The sequence below is a fragment of the Equus caballus genome, chromosome X (genome assembly GCF_041296265.1).
Source record: "Equus caballus isolate H_3958 breed thoroughbred chromosome X, TB-T2T, whole genome shotgun sequence".
Lineage (NCBI taxonomy): Eukaryota > Metazoa > Chordata > Mammalia > Perissodactyla > Equidae > Equus > Equus caballus.
In genome coordinates, this window is record NC_091715.1 from 44,426,355 (window position 1) to 44,443,802 (window position 17,448).

A 17,448-nucleotide genomic window follows, 5' to 3' on the forward strand; every position below is an offset into this window, starting at 1 on the left:
TATCACACTGTCTCAATTACCATACATTTGTAGTAAGTTTTGAAATTAGGAAGTGCGAGCCCTCTAACTTTGTTTTTCTTTTTCAAGATTATTAATGGCTATTCTGGGCCCCTTAAATTTTCATATGAATTTTTAGCTTCAGATTTTGTATAGGTTTTTTTAGTGGTTGCTCTAGTTTTATATATATATATATAAATATATATATATATATATATTTTTTTTTTTCCAAATCACAGTCTACTGATACTGACATTTTAATTGACATTTTACCAGTTTGAGGGAAGGGATGAAACTTTACTTCTGTTTGCATCCCTTTACCCTTCCCATTTATAATATATTTGTCTTAAATATTTCCTCTGCCTATGCTGAGAACCATATCACATAGTATTTTAATTTTTCTTTTTTAAAGATTGGCTCCTGAGCTAAGATCTGTTGGCAATCTTTTTTTTTCCTTCTTCTCCCCAAAGCACCCCCGGTACATAGTTGTAGGTCCTTCTGGTTCTGCTATGTGGGATGCTGCCCTAGCATGGCTTAATGAGCAGTACTAGGTCTGCGCCCAGGATCCAAATCAGCAAAACCCTGGGCTGCCGAAACAGAGCACTTGAACTTAACCACCACTCAGCCATGGGGCCGGCCCAGTGTTTTAATTTTTGTTTCAACTGTCAAACATAATTTAGAATACCCAAGAGAAGGAAAGTCTATTGTATTTACCTGTATTTTTACTCTTCTGTTGTTCTTTCTTCCTTCCCAGTGTTCCAAGATTCCTTCTTTTATTATTTCCTTTCTGTTTAGAGTTTCAGGGTAGGTCTGCTGGCAACAAATTCTCTTAGTTTTCCTTCATCTGTAAATGTCTTGATTTCTCTTTCATTTCTGAAGGATATTTTTGCTGGATATAGAATTCTGGGTTGACAGTACTTTCCTTGCAGCACTTGTAGAATGTTGTGCTGCTTCCTTCTGGCCTCCATGATTTCTGATGAGATTTTGGCTGTCATTCAAATTATTTTTCTCCTATATGTGTCATTTCTTGCTACTTTGAATTTCTTTTGTATTCTTTAGTTTTCAGCAGATTCACTATAACATGTCTTGGCATGGAATTCTTTGGGTTTATACTGTATGTGTTCCCTGAGCTTGTTGAATGTTTAGGTTTATGTCTTTTGGTATATTAGTGAAAATTTTAGCTATTATTTCTTTGAATGCTTTTTCAGCTCCACACTTTAACTTCTCTTCTCCTGGATCTCTGATTATCTGAATATTACATATTTTGCTGTATTCCCATAGGTCCCTGAGTTTATTTTCCTCTCAGTCTGTTTCCTCCCTCTTATCCATTTTGGGTACTTTCTATTGTTCTGTCTTCAAATTCTCTGATTCTTTTCTCCATCATCTCCATTCTTCTCTTGAGTTCATCTGTTTCATTATTTATTTCAGATATGGTATTTTTCAGTTCTAAAATTTCCCTTTGTTTCTTGTTCGTATCTTCTCTTTTTTTCTATTTTCTTTTGTTTCAAGCATGTTTGTAATTGTTCATTGAAGCATTTTTATGATGATTTTTAAAAAATTCTTCTCATGTAATTCTAACATCTTTGTCTAACATTATATTGTATAATTCTGGATTTTCTTTTCTGTTACACAGATTTACTTGTTCATATATCAATATCATGTTGATTTGATTACATTGGTTTCATAGAATATTTAATATATGATGAGGCAAGTCACCCCTTCCCCACCTCCCCATACCCATCTGCTTTTCTCTTTTATAGTTTCCTGTTCCCAAGCACTTATTTACCCATCTTTGAATCCTTTGACAGATCTCACATAATGCTTTTCTACACTGGGCACTTACTAACTGTTTGGTGAATTGATTTGCCTACCAGAAATTCGAGTTGGATTAATTTGCGTCTTGGTAGAAATTCCCACAAACTGGGTGCAGACTACTTAGTTCTACAAGCATTGCATGTCTATCGTCTGCCCCAGCAGTGGGCTAGGTACTAGAGACAAAAGAGTTACAGGCCATTTCAGTATACAGTTGTCTCCCCTTATCCATGGAGGATATATTTCAAGACCCCCAGTGGATGCCTGAAACTGTGGATAGTACCAAACCCTATATGTACTATGTTCTTTTCCTGTGCATACATATTTGAGGTGCAACAGCAAAATTAATACAAATTTCTTTTTCCTTCTTCACAATTTCGTGGATAGAAGATTCGTTCTTACCATAAATCTTAGTAACCTTAGCATACGATTTTCTTTGCTTTCCTTATTAAGTCGAGAACTTTTACTTTTTCACTTAAAGGAAACACTTTATGGCTTCTGTTTGGCACATCTGAATTGCCAGCATCACTACTCTTGCGCCTTGGGGCCATTATTAAGTAAAATAAGGGTTACCCGAACACAAGTACTGCAATACCTTGACTGTCTGATGACCGAGACAGTTACTAAGTGACTAACGGGCAAGTAGTGTATACAGCATGGGTATGCTGGACAAAGGGATGATTTACTTCCTGGGTGGGACAGAGCAGGATGGCCCGAGATTTCATCATGCTACTCAGAACAGTGTGCAATTTAAAATTTATGAATTGTTTATTTCTGGAACTTTCCATTTAATATTTTCAGACCACCATTGACCACTGGTAACTGAAACCACAGAAAGTGAAATGGTGGATAAGGGAGTACTACTGTAATGTTCTAATAACCACAATAGAGATACTCACTGAAAATTTGGGGAGCACAGTGAAGAGTACTTAGTCTAGCCAGAGGTTTGTGAAAATCTCTCAGAAGAATGACACCTGAAGAGTAAGTAGGGACTGACCAAGGGAAAAAAAAGGCGGGAAAGACCTCTCAGACGTAGGGAGAGACATAAGCAAAGCAAGGTTGCGTGAAGCAGTTTATAGATATTGGAACCTAAAGACCAAGGGCTGGGAGCAGATGAAACTGAAAAAGTAGGCAGGCTGAACTTACCCAGAAGCAACTCGGGACCATTGAAGGTTTATTTGTTTGTTTAATTAATTTATAATGAAATATTTCAAGTGCAGCAAAAGATATAAAGAATATTATAATGGACATTTATGTATTCATAACCAAAAATATAAAATATTATGAATATATTTGAATCCTCCTGTATACCTCTCCTCCATTGCATTCCCATTCTTCCCTCTCAGAGCTAGCCATTGTCCTGAAGTTGGTGATTATCATCCTCATGCATTTTTATCCCTTTATTACATAGGTATGCCCCACTAAGCAGTATATAGTATTGTTTTATATGTTTTTGAATGTTAGATAAATGGAATCATATTAGATGTATTCTTCTCAACTTACTTTTTTCTCAAACTTTTTGATTATGAGATCCATATTGATACATACAGCTGTTGTTCATTCATTTTACTTGCTTTCTAGTATTCCGTGGTACGAATATATAGCAATTTATCCATTCTCCTGTAGATATACATTTCATTGAAGAATTTGGAGCAGGGGATGACGTGGGCAGATTTGTATTTTAGATATATCACTTAGGATTGGGATGTGGAGGACAGACTTCAGAGGTTGAGATTGGTGTCGAACAGTGGTTTGTGAACACTTTGGACTCAGGACCCCTTTATACTCTTAAATGTAATTGAGGACCCAAAAGAGTTTTTATTTATGTGGTTTTATATATCAATATTTACCATATTATAAATTAAAACAAAATTTAAACATATTTGTTAATTAATTGAGAAATAACAATAATAAACCCATTATATGTTAGCATAAGTAATAATTTTTATGAGAAATAGCTATTTTCAAACCAAAAAGATTTAGTGGGAAAAGTGACACTTACATTTTTGCAAATCCTTCCAATGTCTGGATTAATAGAAAATGACTGGATCCTCAAATCTGCTTCTGCATGTTGTGATATCATGTCATGTACCCTCTGAAAACCTCCACTGTACACCTGTGAAAGAATGAGGGTGAAAAAGACAAATAACATCTTAGTATTATCATGAGCATAGTTTTGACCTTGCGTATGCTTTGAAAGAGTCTCAGGGAGCCCTAGGATTCCCTGGACCACATTTTGAGAACTGCTGATGTAGACGAGGCAGTTTGCAGGCTGTTGTAAGTAGCCTAGGTGAGAAATAATGAGGCGTCTGAACCTAAAGCATTGGTAGGGTGAATAAATGGAGAAGGGGAGATGAATATGAGAGAAATTTAAAAAGAAAAATCCGAAGTTCCCAGAAGGCATTGTAGGGTCTAGGACAAGGAGAATAATTGAGTTCCAACTAGGTGCATGCTTCACAACTAACCTGTGAAGTGGATATTTAGCTAGAAAACAGAATTTGAACCCAGGTCTGTCCAGCACAAAAGCTCTTTGTTTTATTAGGGTAGAGTTAGAAGGAGTAGTTATGGCAAGGAGATGATGCCCTTCTTAGAGACAAGAGAGAGGATGGATGGGGCAACAGATAGACTTTGAAGTGGAGAGGAGGAAAGTAGAAGGAGTTTATTAACCTCGTGGATTGGTCCAGTTCAAAGTTATAATGATGGCAGACTTGGCCAGGATGGGTGTTGGGAGAGTAGAGGAACCTAGAATGTTTTGAGTCAGAGGAACTCAGAATGTTCTAAGTCACTGCCAGGCTGGCTGCTCTAAGGAGTTGTGTTTGAGCTGAGCAGACAGTGGAGATGTCCACAGGAAGAAAGGCCCTCTGCCAGCTATGATTTTGCCTTGTTACACTGCAGGATGGATCCATGCTGTGCTTACCCCCGTGGACTGCCTTGCCTTTGGAGGGAACTTCTTGCACAGCCTTAACATCGAAATGCAGCTCAAGTGAGTCCTGAAGCTGTGGTGATCCCTAGTTGGCCATTCCCGTTTGCTACAGTCCTTGAGTTCTCCCCTATAGTGAGGAGTGCAGCATAGAAGGAGACGAGATGATCAGAAAGGAATGGATACTGGTTCCTGATGATGTTCAGCAATGAATACCTCTTCCTCAATTAGTAGTTACATGACTTTGGGCAAGTCACGTAACCTTTAAGCCCAAGTTTCCTAACCATAAAGTAGGGTCTTACAGGGTAGTTGTGAGGATTAGAGATAATGCATACAATGCATCCAGAACAAGACCTGATACGTGCAGGTGCTGAGTAAATGGGATCCTTGTTATCACTGTTATTGTTGTGCCTACTTCCTCCAGAGCCTATGAGATTGAGAAGCGGCTGAGCACAGCAGACCTCTTCAAGTTCCCCAACTTTGAGACCATCTGCTGGTATGTGGGAAAACACATCCTGGACATCTTTCGAGGTATGGAGCCCTTTGCCAACTGTCCCTTTTGCCCTGCTGCCCTGAGCATGTGTGCGTGTGCATGTGTGCACGTAACCATCAACTCAGTCAAGATACAGTACTATTCCATCACCACGAAGATCTCCCTAGTGTTACCCCTTTATGGTCTCACCCACTCTCTCCCCCTGCACTACCCATAACTTCTGGAAACCACTGATTTGTTTTCCGTCTCTTTAATTTTTTCATTTCAAGAATGTTATAAAAACGGAATCATACAGTATGTGATCTTTTGAGATTGGCTTTTTTACTAAGCATAATGTAGGGTAGAGCATGGATTTAAACTTTTTTATTACCGAAGGTGGCTGAGAAAATTGAATCACAGTGAAATTCTCCCCACTTCCTGCCAATTAAAGTAAGAAACTCAATCTGGATAGTCTTAGAGTTTCCTGAATGTGCTTCCCATGGGGTCGGGGACAGGCCCAGGCCTGACCATCCTGGCATTGTTACGTTGGTTTCCGGGTATCAGTCCAGGTGGAAGCCAACCTACTGGGTTTCTTCTTTCCTGGTCTGCTCTGAAGTAGAGCGGCTCCCTTGCTCAGACCTGAGATTCTTTAAGGTGACTTGGTCAGAAGGAATCAGTATCTCAGAGTTACAAAGAACCTCAGAGGCCAGTGAGTACAGTCTCCTACCCAATACCTCAAGCCCTTATTCTGCCACCTAGACTGACAAGCCTAAGTGTTCAATCAGAGGCTGGATGACTAACCACTTATTACCTGTTCTGAACAGCTCAGTTCAGTAGATAATTGTTTATGGAGCCTAAATCTGGCTGTCATAACCTCCTCCTGGAGTAACTCAGGACAAGGGCATTAATGGCTCTTCAGATCTGTGTCGGTGGCACTTGTGGTCCTCCTTAGTGTTCGCAGTTTGAAACCCAAGAGGTATAGTAGCGTGGTAGAAGGAACACAGGCCTCGGATTCAGATAGACATGGTTTCAGTCTTGGTTTTGGTACTCGCTTGGTGTGTGCCCTTGGTTAAGTCTCTTTGCCTCTCTCAGCCTCAGTTTCCTGAACTATAAAATGAAGATAATGATACATGGCTTATGGGGTGGGTATAAAGAGTCAATGAGATAGATGTTAAATGCCTAGCATGTAGTAGGTAGTCATTAAATGAACACTGTTATAAGAACTGAGATCTGGAATTATGCTCAGAGCCTTGAACATTTTCTCTGGTTGCCTGAAAAGAGTAACAATTCCTTCACTTCCCTGCATTGCTTTGTTGACACACTGCCTTCTTTCCCCCTTTAGGTTTGCGAGAAAACAGGAGACACCCTGCCTCCTACCTGGTTCATGGTGGCAAAGCCCTGAACTTGGCCTTTAGAGCCTGGACAAGGAAAGAAGTAAATATACTTATTTCTCTACCTCCTCTAGAGTTCTGCCCTCAGTAGGGACTGGCTTTGGGGAGGTAGAAGAGACCAGGGAGGTTTATGCTCCTGGGGTTAGAGTGGAGGACTGGGCTGGGACTCCTGGGATTATGTTTTTAAACCTTTCTTTCTGATTATATAAAAAGTAATACATGCTTACTATAGAAAATTAGAAAAATACAGAAGAGTATAAAGAAGGAAAAACATTATCTGAAATTTTAACACTCAGAGAGAATTAACATTAACATTTGGTTATATTTTCTTCTGGTCTTTTTTATATGCACTTTAAAACATAATTGCTATTTCCCTGTATGTACAGTTTTGTATCTGAATTGGTTAGCTTGTCTTAATTTTCCTGTGTCACCAAAGTTCTCCATAAACATTTAACAGTTACATGATATTCTTTTGCAGGGATGTACCATCCTCACCTAACCACTTGTTTATTGTTTCTTCCTTTTTATTTATTTATTTGAGAGGTAGTTATGACAATCATGCAGTGATTATCTATTTGCATCAGTCTTTGTCCCTCATCTCTTGGTTGTTTCTTCAGGATAGATTCCTAGAAGAGCAGTTACTAATCAAAGTATATGAAAAAATGTAAGACTCTTGATGCATACTGCCAAAATGGCTTTTTAGAAATATACTAATACCCATCTATCCAGTTGAATACTAAACAGCTTTAAAAGAGATTAAGGAAACTCTCTATGTACTGATTTGGAAAGATTGCCAGAATTTGTCACATAAAGATATAGAACCATGTGTATAGTGTGCTACCTTATGTGTACAAAGGGGGAAAACAAGAATTATGTTTATATGTGTTTGTATTTGCCCAAAGACACAATCTGGAGGGATGTGGAAGGAACTAATAAATGTGGTTACCTGTATGGGTGGGCTAATGGGGCTGATGACAGGGACAGATATATATTGAGGCTTTTCAATATATATATCTTTTTCTATTGTTTGATTTTTGAACTATGTGAATGGATTACCTACTCAAAATGTTGAATTTTTTTAAAAAAACAATTTTAAGAAATGCAAAAAGATTAGAAGACATATCAGTATATTCTCTTAATGCTTCTGATACTCCTTATAGATTCCTTCCCCTGCATACAGTGGCCTAAGGAGACCTTTCAGCCACTGCAGGCGTAACTTGCACAGTCTACCATTTCCTGTTGCCAACCTTCCCTTCAGATGTCTTTGGACTTCATGTTTTGGGCCTTCTCTTGCTCCCTGGACTCACCTACACCTGGGCCTTAGCCTGTAATTGTTTCTCCACACCCCTCAGGTGTGGCTACCTTGGGTTTCACCTCTGACCCCCCTCCCCCAAGAAGTGAACTTCAGAGTGACTCTGTCCCAGGAACATCAAAAGGGAGGAAGGTAGGTGGGTCCTAAGCACTCATGCCCTAGGCCAGGATGGCCCCAGAGACCAAGGGGTGGCCCCAAACAACATGGCCAAAGGAAGCTGGAGGAGAGTAGGACACAGATCTGAGGAGCCCACGCTCATGGAAGAAGTCTTTTGTGAAATGCAGACGACTTCCATGGGAGGCACTTCCTCCCTCACCTTTCCAGAACCCCTCAGCTGGGAGAAGGGAACTATTAAGATTATCCAGCTGGGTCACATGGGTTCTCAGTCCCCACCCCTGCCCAGCCACCAAAATAAATTCCAGATGGATTAAAATAGTTAAAGGAAAACATCAAACTGTGGGAAGCAAGAACGAAATGCTGAGGACTTTTTATCAGTCCTCTGGATACAGTAATGAAGTGACAGCTGGTGGAAGAAATCACAAAGGAAAAGCTTGAGAGATCTGTCTATATAAAGACATAAATCTCAAGTACTCAAAAAGATTGCTAACGAATTAAAAGAGAGACAACCAACAGGTCTCTCCCTGGGTTGCTGTTGAGCTAGCTGTGGACCTGTAGCTGCTCAGCACTGAGTTCTGTCTTCACAAGTGGAGAGGCTGGGTCATCCCCAGGGATCTCCCTGAGGTCCTTGACTTTTTAAGGGGTGTGGCCCAAGCCCACAACTGAGTTCCTCACACCTCTTGACACTGTCCTTTATCAGATATATGTTTTACGAATATTTTCTCCCAGTCTGTGGTTTGTCTTAGTGTTTTTCCAGGAGGTTTTTATTTTTTATTAAGTCCAATTTATCAGTGTTTTCTTTTATGGTTCGTGCTTTTTGTGTCCTAAGATATCTTTGCCTAACCAAGGTCACAAAGATTTTCTCCTGTTTTCTTCTACAGGGTTTATAGTTTTAGATTTTACCTTTAGGTTTATGATCCATTTTGAATTTCTGTGTCTGTGCATATGGTACAACATATGGATTGAGGTTCTTTTTTTGCATGTGGATATCTAGTCTTTCTAGTAGCATTTGTTAAAGAGTCTACCCTTTCTCCATTGAATTGCTTTGGTACCTTTGTCAAAAATCAGTTGTCCCTTTATGTATGGGTCTATTCCTTATGTCTTGTTTGACAGGCTCTGCCAGACCACGAGGATGAGATTCCAGAGACAGTGCGGACCGTACAGCTCATTAAAGATCTGGCTAGGGAGATCCGCCTGGTGGAAGTAAGAAGCATGCGAGCAGGGGAGGCATTTGGGAAGGGCTCAAGGCTCAAGTGGCAGGTCAGGTTTCTGCCGTTGGCGGGAGAGCTCAGGGGAAGGGTTGGGAAGACCCCACCAAGGACTCTATTCATTCATCCATTTATTCATTCATTCAGATAATTACTGTGTGCCTCAAGTGTGCCAGATATTGGGCCAGGTTCTTAGGATACATAGATAATACAATGCCTGCCCACAAAGAACTCACTATCTAATAGAGGACCTTGGGCAAAGTTAACCTGTCTGAGCCTTAGTTTCCTCATCTCTAAAGTGGGAATAATTATACCTACTCAATGGTTGTTAAAAGGATTAAATAAGATAGTTCAGGTTGAGCACTAAGTATAGTGCTTGGCACACAGTAGGTGCTCAATAAATTGTGATGATGGGTCATGGAGGTGGTGAGTGGTGGAGGTCATAGTAGTTGTTCTTATTAATATTTTGACTCAGTCTCTGCATTCTGCAAAATGACAATTCTCCTGGGTTGAAGATGATTACAAAGCCATGTTTCAACAGGTGGTGTATAGCACAAGGCAGTAAGGTGTGGTGGTAAGAGACTCAGAGAAACTTGGGTTCTGGTTCCTATTCTGTCACTTGCAAGCCTTTCAGAACCTCAGTATCCTTATCTCTAAAGTGAAGATAACACTACCTTTCCATAGTTTTGTCAGGATTAAGAGCTAATGTAAGTAGAGCTCCTCGCACAGTGCCTGGCAGGGTAAGTACTCAATAAATGTGAGCCATTGTTATTAACAGACTTTGCAGCAAAGAGAGAACTCACTGTGGGCTGGTGAAGTAGCAGAGGCACCAGAGGAGAATTGGGCTTGAGGAAGTTTAAACTTTCCTTTAGCTCAGAAGCTGTAAAGTTCCATCTAGCACCCAGGATATAGGCACTAAATCCATGCTGAAAGGTGGTCAGAGTGAGCTACTGGAAAGTTGGGCTTCTATTCTAGCCTTAGTGCCTGCAGCATGTGCCACTGCCTACACCATAGCTTACCTTGTTCACCTCCTACCTCATTCTCTTCCACTCCTTCCTGTCAAAATCCTTCAGGGTTTAGTTAAAAGACCTACCTTTTCTCTGGTTCTTTCCACTTAAACTCGTTTTGTATACAAAGGCTGGTTGGAAGAGAACTTAGAGATAGATCAATCATATCTGGTCCATTGGCTTTCAAATGTTTTAAAGCAATGGAATCCTTTTTTTCAAATGAGATCTTACATGGAAGCCCAATATATACAACCAAGGCATAGCTGGTATGAATAAGATGAAGGCAGGAGGCTTAGAGCTCTGCTTGTTCCTCTTGTTTGCCTTCCACCTACCTGTAGTCCCCAGGGCTTCTCATAAGAAGCTCAAAGGAGCCACAGAGCATCTTTGAAACCAACTTTCCAGTCTAATCCTTTAATTTTACAGCTGAGCAAACAGAGCCCCAGAGTGGTCAGAGCACTTAGCCTAGGTCACAGAGCTAGCTAGTAGTAGAATTAGGACTAACCGTACAGTTTTGTACTCATTTATTTTCTGCCGTGTCTGCCATGTCAGCTGCTCTTGGAGTCTTTTCTCTCCAGTTTTGACAGTAGTGCTGGGCTTTTCCTCTGCTCGTCTTCTCCTTATTCATCAATGGCTGGGTAACAAAATGCCACCCAGTAAATTCTTGATGATTCTTTGTGCAAAAACTAGGGTGTGCATATGTGGAGTATCTGTAAGCCACTTCCATGGCAGTACCGCCAGTGCCATGAACAGATCTCTGCTCTTAGCATAGAGAGAACCCTTGAGTAAGCTCTAACCCCCTCGTGTACTAACACTCTTGTAGGATATCTTCCAACAGAACGTTGGGAAGACGAGCAATATCTTTGGGCTGCAGAGGATCTTCCCAGCTGGCTCCATTCCCTTAACCAGGCCAGCCCATTCCACTTCAGTATCCATGTCCAGGCTGTCACTGCCCTCCAAAAGTGGTTCAAAGAAGAAAGGCCTGAAGCCCAAGGAACTCTTCAAGAAGGCAGAGCGAAAGGGCAAGGAGAGCTCAGCCTTGGGGCCTGCTGGCCAACTGAGCTATAATCTCATGGACACATACAATCATCAGGCACTGAAGACAGGCTCTTCCCAGAAAGCAAAGGTGGGTGCTGGCCCATGGGTTCAGCCCAACCCTTTTGGGTCCATTGGAAGAGCAGGGTATCAAAAGGACAGGCTATCCTTTTTTCCCACCTCCCTTAGGGCCCCTGGTGTTTGGCTACCAGTCCCACTCATTTAATAGGCTTTTATTGAGACCTTGTCTATGCTGGGCACTGTGATAGGTGCTGTGGATGTAACCCTCAAGAGGCTGACAGGCTAGTGAGAAAGATAGGCATAAAAACAAATGAGTGCAATGAGGTGTTGTGGATGCCACAATCAAGGGTGTGTGTGGAACCCTGAAACACATAGGGGGATGATTCTATTTGAGTAGGGGTGATGGTCAGAAGCTCTTCTCAGAAAACGTGACACTCAAGCTGAATCTTGAATTACTGGGATGGGAATGACATTTGAGAACATGGTGTATGAGTGTCATGTTGGAGTCTTGAACAGGTCCTTGAGAAAAGCTCTTCTTCCAGGGCTCCACCTTGCTTCAAGATTGTGGTGCCCTCCATGGGCATGTGAAGATGTTCCCTCCTCTTTTTACGGAATATGTTTTAAAAGATTGATAGGTTTCCCCTGAGCCAGCCATACATTCTCAACCTCTTGTTCCTGTGATCATTTGGGTTAGGGGTGGAGACAGTCTAGCAGAAGGCCTTGGTTCAGGTGGTTTTGACAGTGAACTCAACCAGTGAAACCAGAGGGAACTGGCCATCCTGATTCACGTGGGAGTCCCAGACAGGTGACAACTGAGCCTCCTCCTTCTGCAGTTCAACATCACTGGTACCTGCTTGAATGACTCAGATGATGACTCGCCAGACTTGGACCTTGATGGGAATGAGGGCCCGCTGGCCCTATTGATGTCTAATGGCAGGTGAGGTGGGGAGAAGGAGCACAGACATAATGGGACTGTTGGTGACAACATGCCACTAAGATAGGGCATGGATTTGAGACCTGGGGCTAAGACGTGGATGGGGGAGGGACTGTATTTGGGGAAATACCCAGATATTATCAGATATCATTGCTTAGTTCAGGGAACCATGGTAATGTTGGGGTGGGTGGGAGGGAGATCTGGAATCTAATTGGCAATCCTGACAAAAATCTTACATAAGTTCTAGAAATTTCATCAAGTCAGTGGGTCAGAACCACTGGCGGGAATAAGAGGTAGTATGGCATGCTGGTTAACAGCATTAGTTTTTTATATACCTTTTGTGATTCGATTTTTAAGAATTTGTTTTGCAGAAATATTTCACAGATGTGTAAAGAGAAATGTTCAGTATTCACTGCATCTTTGTTTGTAATAGTAAGTAATTGGAAACACGTTCATCAATAAGGGATAAATAAATTATGGTACATCTATATAATAGAATACCATGTAGCTGTTGAAAAGAATGAGTTTAATATCTATTGACATGGAAAGATGTCCAAGATATATTCTTAAGTGAAAAAATCAGGTTACAAAATAATATATAGGAATAGTTCCATTTAAATTTTTTAAAAAGCCACCTGTGCACGTGTGTGTATGCTTGTGTAGAAAAGTGACATACACACTTTTTCCTGTATTTTATTTTTAATTTAACTTTTTTGAAGAAGTTTACAATTTAATTTATGCAGTTTAGAATTCAAAAAGTGTGAAAAGATACATAGTGAAAATTTTGCTCCCGCCCCTCTTGTTCCCCAGTTCCCCTCTCCATAGACAACCAATGTCAGTGATTTCCTTACAGAGATATTTACACACATTCATGCAAATAAATATATTTGTTATATATTTTATACTTGTCACACCAAACGTGTAACAGTAGTTATCTCTGGAAAGTAGGATAGGGGAGGCAGGAGAGGAATTCAATGGCATTTGAATTTTATACAATGAGGATATATTTTCTTAAAATAATTTTTAACAGAACATTTTCTAAAAGAATAAAATAAAAGCTGTTCACAACAAAAAGCATGGACTTGGGAATCAGACAATGAGTTTGAACCCCAGCTCTGATATGTATTTGTTGTGCTACCTTGACAAGTTAATTAACCTATCTGCGCCTCAGTGTCCTCATTATATCTATTCTATAGGTAAAACTTACCTTAGGGTTGTTGGAGGACTAAATGAGATAATGTATGTAAAGTGCTTATCACAGGGCCTGGCACATAGTAAATACTTAATAAATGGTAGCTCTGATAAATATAATGATGAAGTTGATATGAAAGATGATGGTAGTAATGATGATGATAGTGTCAGTATGGCCAGAAGTTAAGTAGGTCATCAGAAACCCTGAAATGTGTAGGGAGGCAGAGGCAGAGGCAGACAGTGAGAGTTATTATCTGGACACTCAGAAGACCAGACAGGAGCAGTCAAGAACCAAGTACAGCATATGAACACTGTAGGAACACGAGTGACAAGGATACCTTAATAGCATTTTTGTAGGAAAAGGCTGTCTTCAGATCCCAAGAGTGAGTATACTAGGTCCACCTGGCTGAAATAAGGGAAAAGGGAGTGTAAGAGTAGGGCAGATTCTGAAAGCAGCAGAGCTATCTTTGTTAGTAAAGAATAAGATTAGAAAGACTGTTGAGCATTGCCTTTGTCCAGAACCCATGGTCCATCTCCTGGGGAAGAAAAAATTGAGAGTCCTAAGGGGTCCAGCTATAATGGCTGTTGAGGACGCAGTTGAGGACATTTTCCCCTTCCCCGCCAGTCTGTCTCGTGCTGCTTCTGTTACCTCCTGCATCTGCCAGAGCCTGCTGTTATGTAAACCTAGGGAGTCAAGGTATAGAAATATTTACAGACAATATGATATGTCTTGGCTTTTCTCCAAAATAATCCAGTGTTTTGCAGGGACTCAGGTGCTGATAAAACAAGATTGATAGTATGTTGATAATTGCTGAAGCTTAGCTGGGTGCTAGGTACATGGGAGTTTTATACTTTTATATTTTTGTAATTTTTGTATATTTTTGTAAGTTTGACATTTTTCATAATTAGAAGTTAATAAAAGATCAGCATATAAATAGCTATCATTTATTTAGCACCTGCTCTGTGTTAGACTCCATCTTAGTTGTTTACATACATTATTTTATTTAGTCCTCGCAACAACCTTGAAGGTAAGTGTTGTTATCTGCATTTTACTAAAGTGGAAAGTGAGGCCCAGAGTTATCCCCATTTTACTAAAGTGGAAAGTGAGGCCCAGAGAACTTAATTATAAGATGAGCTACCGTTGGGCACTTGCCATGTGTTAGTCTCTGCATTAGTTCTTTTAATCCTCCCAACAACCCTACGAGGTAGAAAACAGGTCAATTTAATGACAACCAATTCACTGAAAGCCAGTTTGTCAAATTACTATTTTTGAATGTATCAAGTGTACTGATTTACCAGAAACTTGTTTCTTTTTATCTATAAGATTTATTTCAGCAGTTTGTACTGGTTAATATTATTTACCATGTGTAACAGGATTATTTAGGCCACTTCTGAGTTTTTTCCACTTCCTTTATATATTTTTAACAACTTTTTAAAGTATAATTTACATACCATACAATTAACCTGTTTTAAGTGTACAATTAAATGACTTTTAAATTTAAATTTAAATTTAAAGAATGTACAACCATCACCACAATCCAATTTTAGAACATTTCTATCCGCCCAAAAAGATCCTTCATGCCCACTTATAGTCAATCCTGGTTCTGTTCCTCAGGTCCAAGCAACCACTAATCTACTTTCTGTCTCTATACATTTGCCTTTTCTAGACATTTCATAGAAATGGAATCATACAATATGCGTCCTTTTGTGTCTGGCTTCTTTCACTCAGTATAATGTTTTTGAGGTTTATCCATGAGGTAGTATGTATCATTAATTGATTCCTTTTTATTGCTAAATAGTATTTCATCGTATGGATATACCATATTTTGTTTGTCCATTCACTAGTTGATGGTCATTTAGATTGATTCTACTTTTTGGCTGTTATGAATAATGGTGCTATAACCATTGGCCTACAAATTTTTCTGTGGATATATGTTTTCGTTTCTCACTTAGGAGTAAAATTTTGAGTCATACGGTGAGTCTGTGTTTAACTTTTTAAGAAACTGCCAAAATTTATTCCAAAGTGTCTGTACCATTTTACCTTCCCAGCAGCAATTATGAGTTTCTCCATATACTGGCTAACACTTTTTATTGTCTGTCTTTTTGATTATAGCCATTCTGATGGATGTAAAGTGGTATCTCATTGTGGTTTTTTATTTATTTTTCTTTTTGAGGAAGACCAGCCCTGAGCTAACATCTGCCGCCAATCCTCCACTTTTTGCTGAGGAAGGCTGGCCATGAGCTAACATCCATGCCCATCTTCCTCTACTTTATATATGGGATGCCTGCCACAGCATGGCTTGCCAGGTGGTGCCATGTCCGCACCTGGGATCTGAACTGGCGAACCCCAGGCCACCGAAGCAGAATGTGTGCACTTAACTACTGCGCCACCGGGCCGGCCCCTCATTGTGGTTTTGATTTACATTTCCCTGATGACTAATGATGTTGAGCATCTTTTCCTTTGGCCATTTGTATATCATCTTTAGAGAAATGTCTATTCAAATCTTGTGCTCATTTTTGAATTGGCTTGTCTTATTATTGAGTTCTAAGAGTTATTTAAATATTCTGGATACAAATGCTTTGTGGTTTGTCTTTTTGTTTTCTTAATGATGTGTTTTGAAGCACAAACATTTTGAATTTTACCTAATCCCAGGTCACAAAGATATTTCCCTATATTTTCTTCTAGAAATTTTATAGTCTTAGCTTTTACATTTAGATCTATTTTGAGTTAATTTTTGTGTACGATGTGAGGTAAGAGTCCACATTCATTTCTCTGCATGTAATATCAAGTTATCTCAGCTCTGTTGAAAAGACTGTCCTTTCCCCACTGAATTGCCTTGGCACCTTTGTCAGAAATCAGTTGACCATAAATTCAAGGATTTGGTTCTAGACTCACAGTTCTGGTCCATTGATGTATGTCTATCCTTATGCCAATATCACACTACCTTGATTACTTTAGCTTTATAGTAAATTTTGAAATTGAGTAGTATAAGTCCTCCAACTTTGTTCTTTTTCAAAATTTGTTTGGCCACGTTAAGTACTTTGTATGCCCATATATATTTTAGTATCAGTTTATTAAGTTCTACAAAAAAGCTAGCTGGATTTTGATAGGGATTGCATTGAATCTGTAGATCAGTTTGGGAAATTGCCATCTTAACAATATTGAGTGCAACTGTTTTTATGTTCTCTTTCTCTTTCTGTCCAGTACCAAGAGGGTAAAGAGCTTATCCAAGTCTCGGCGAGCCAAGATCGCAAAGAAGGCAGACAGGGCTAGGCTGGCAGGACAGGTGGTGGAGGATGAATTTGACTTGGATTCAGATGATGAACTGCAGATTGATGAGAGATTGGGAAAGGAGAAGGCAACCCTGATAATAAGACCAAGTGTGTACCTGTTCTTTCCCTTTCCTACCTGCCTATTTCACATTTGTTTTTGGTTCTCTTAATAGACGTAAGACCTTAGGCCTGAGATTGTTAACATTCTGATTTACCAGCTCGGCAGGCCTCTGTGTATACTTTCCTCTAGAGATTTATTTATGAGCTAATTCCTAATCTCTAAATTAGTCATCTGTGGTCATTACTTTCAGGAAAATTATAATCTTATTTTCTTTCCCCTGGGTGTTTGGCTCAGATGCTGATCTTAGCTTTATGATAAGTGCATTCTATTGTTTTCTAGAATTTCCCCGAAAGTTGCCCCGTGCGAAGCCTTGCTCTGACCCCAACAGAGTTCGTGAACCAGGAGAAGTTGAGTTTGACATTGAGGTAGGAGCCTGGCCTGTGTCTAATCTTCTGCTCATTCTGGTTACAGAGACAGAGGACAGATTATCATTGTAGTTGGGGTAAAAAAAGACATCCTATGTCTTTAATTCCTAAAATATTTATTAAGTGAAAGATTGTGTGCTAAGTGGTGCTGAGCATATAAATGGAAGATTATCTTTTAGTTGAAATATTTTTAAAATCCTTTAATACAGAGCAGTGTGATGTAGCAGAAAGAGTATCCAACTGGGAATATCTGATTGTGACCTTACACAAATTAT

General features: G+C 39.8%; 1 protein-coding gene across 4 annotated transcripts in view; it reads left to right on the forward strand.

Annotated features, from left to right (window-relative positions):
• The window catches only part of PHF8 (PHD finger protein 8), a 113,268-nt gene that overhangs the window by 54,642 nt on the left and 41,178 nt on the right, over nucleotides 1-17,448 (forward strand). For 2 of the 4 annotated variants that reach the window (XM_005613880.4, XM_005613878.4), the window contains exons 9-16: nucleotides 4,705-4,792; nucleotides 5,154-5,260; nucleotides 6,544-6,635; nucleotides 9,135-9,224; nucleotides 11,057-11,359; nucleotides 12,123-12,226; nucleotides 16,620-16,795; nucleotides 17,088-17,173. In XM_005613880.4, coding sequence (XP_005613937.1) covers nucleotides 4,705-4,792; nucleotides 5,154-5,260; nucleotides 6,544-6,635; nucleotides 9,135-9,224; nucleotides 11,057-11,359; nucleotides 12,123-12,226; nucleotides 16,620-16,795; nucleotides 17,088-17,173 — 1,046 coding nt within the window. The remainder of the gene's footprint in view (nucleotides 1-4,704; nucleotides 4,793-5,153; nucleotides 5,261-6,543; nucleotides 6,636-9,134; nucleotides 9,225-11,056; nucleotides 11,360-12,122; nucleotides 12,227-16,619; nucleotides 16,796-17,087; nucleotides 17,174-17,448) is intronic. The other 2 variants (XM_005613879.4, XM_070257338.1) reach the window with 1 other exon arrangement.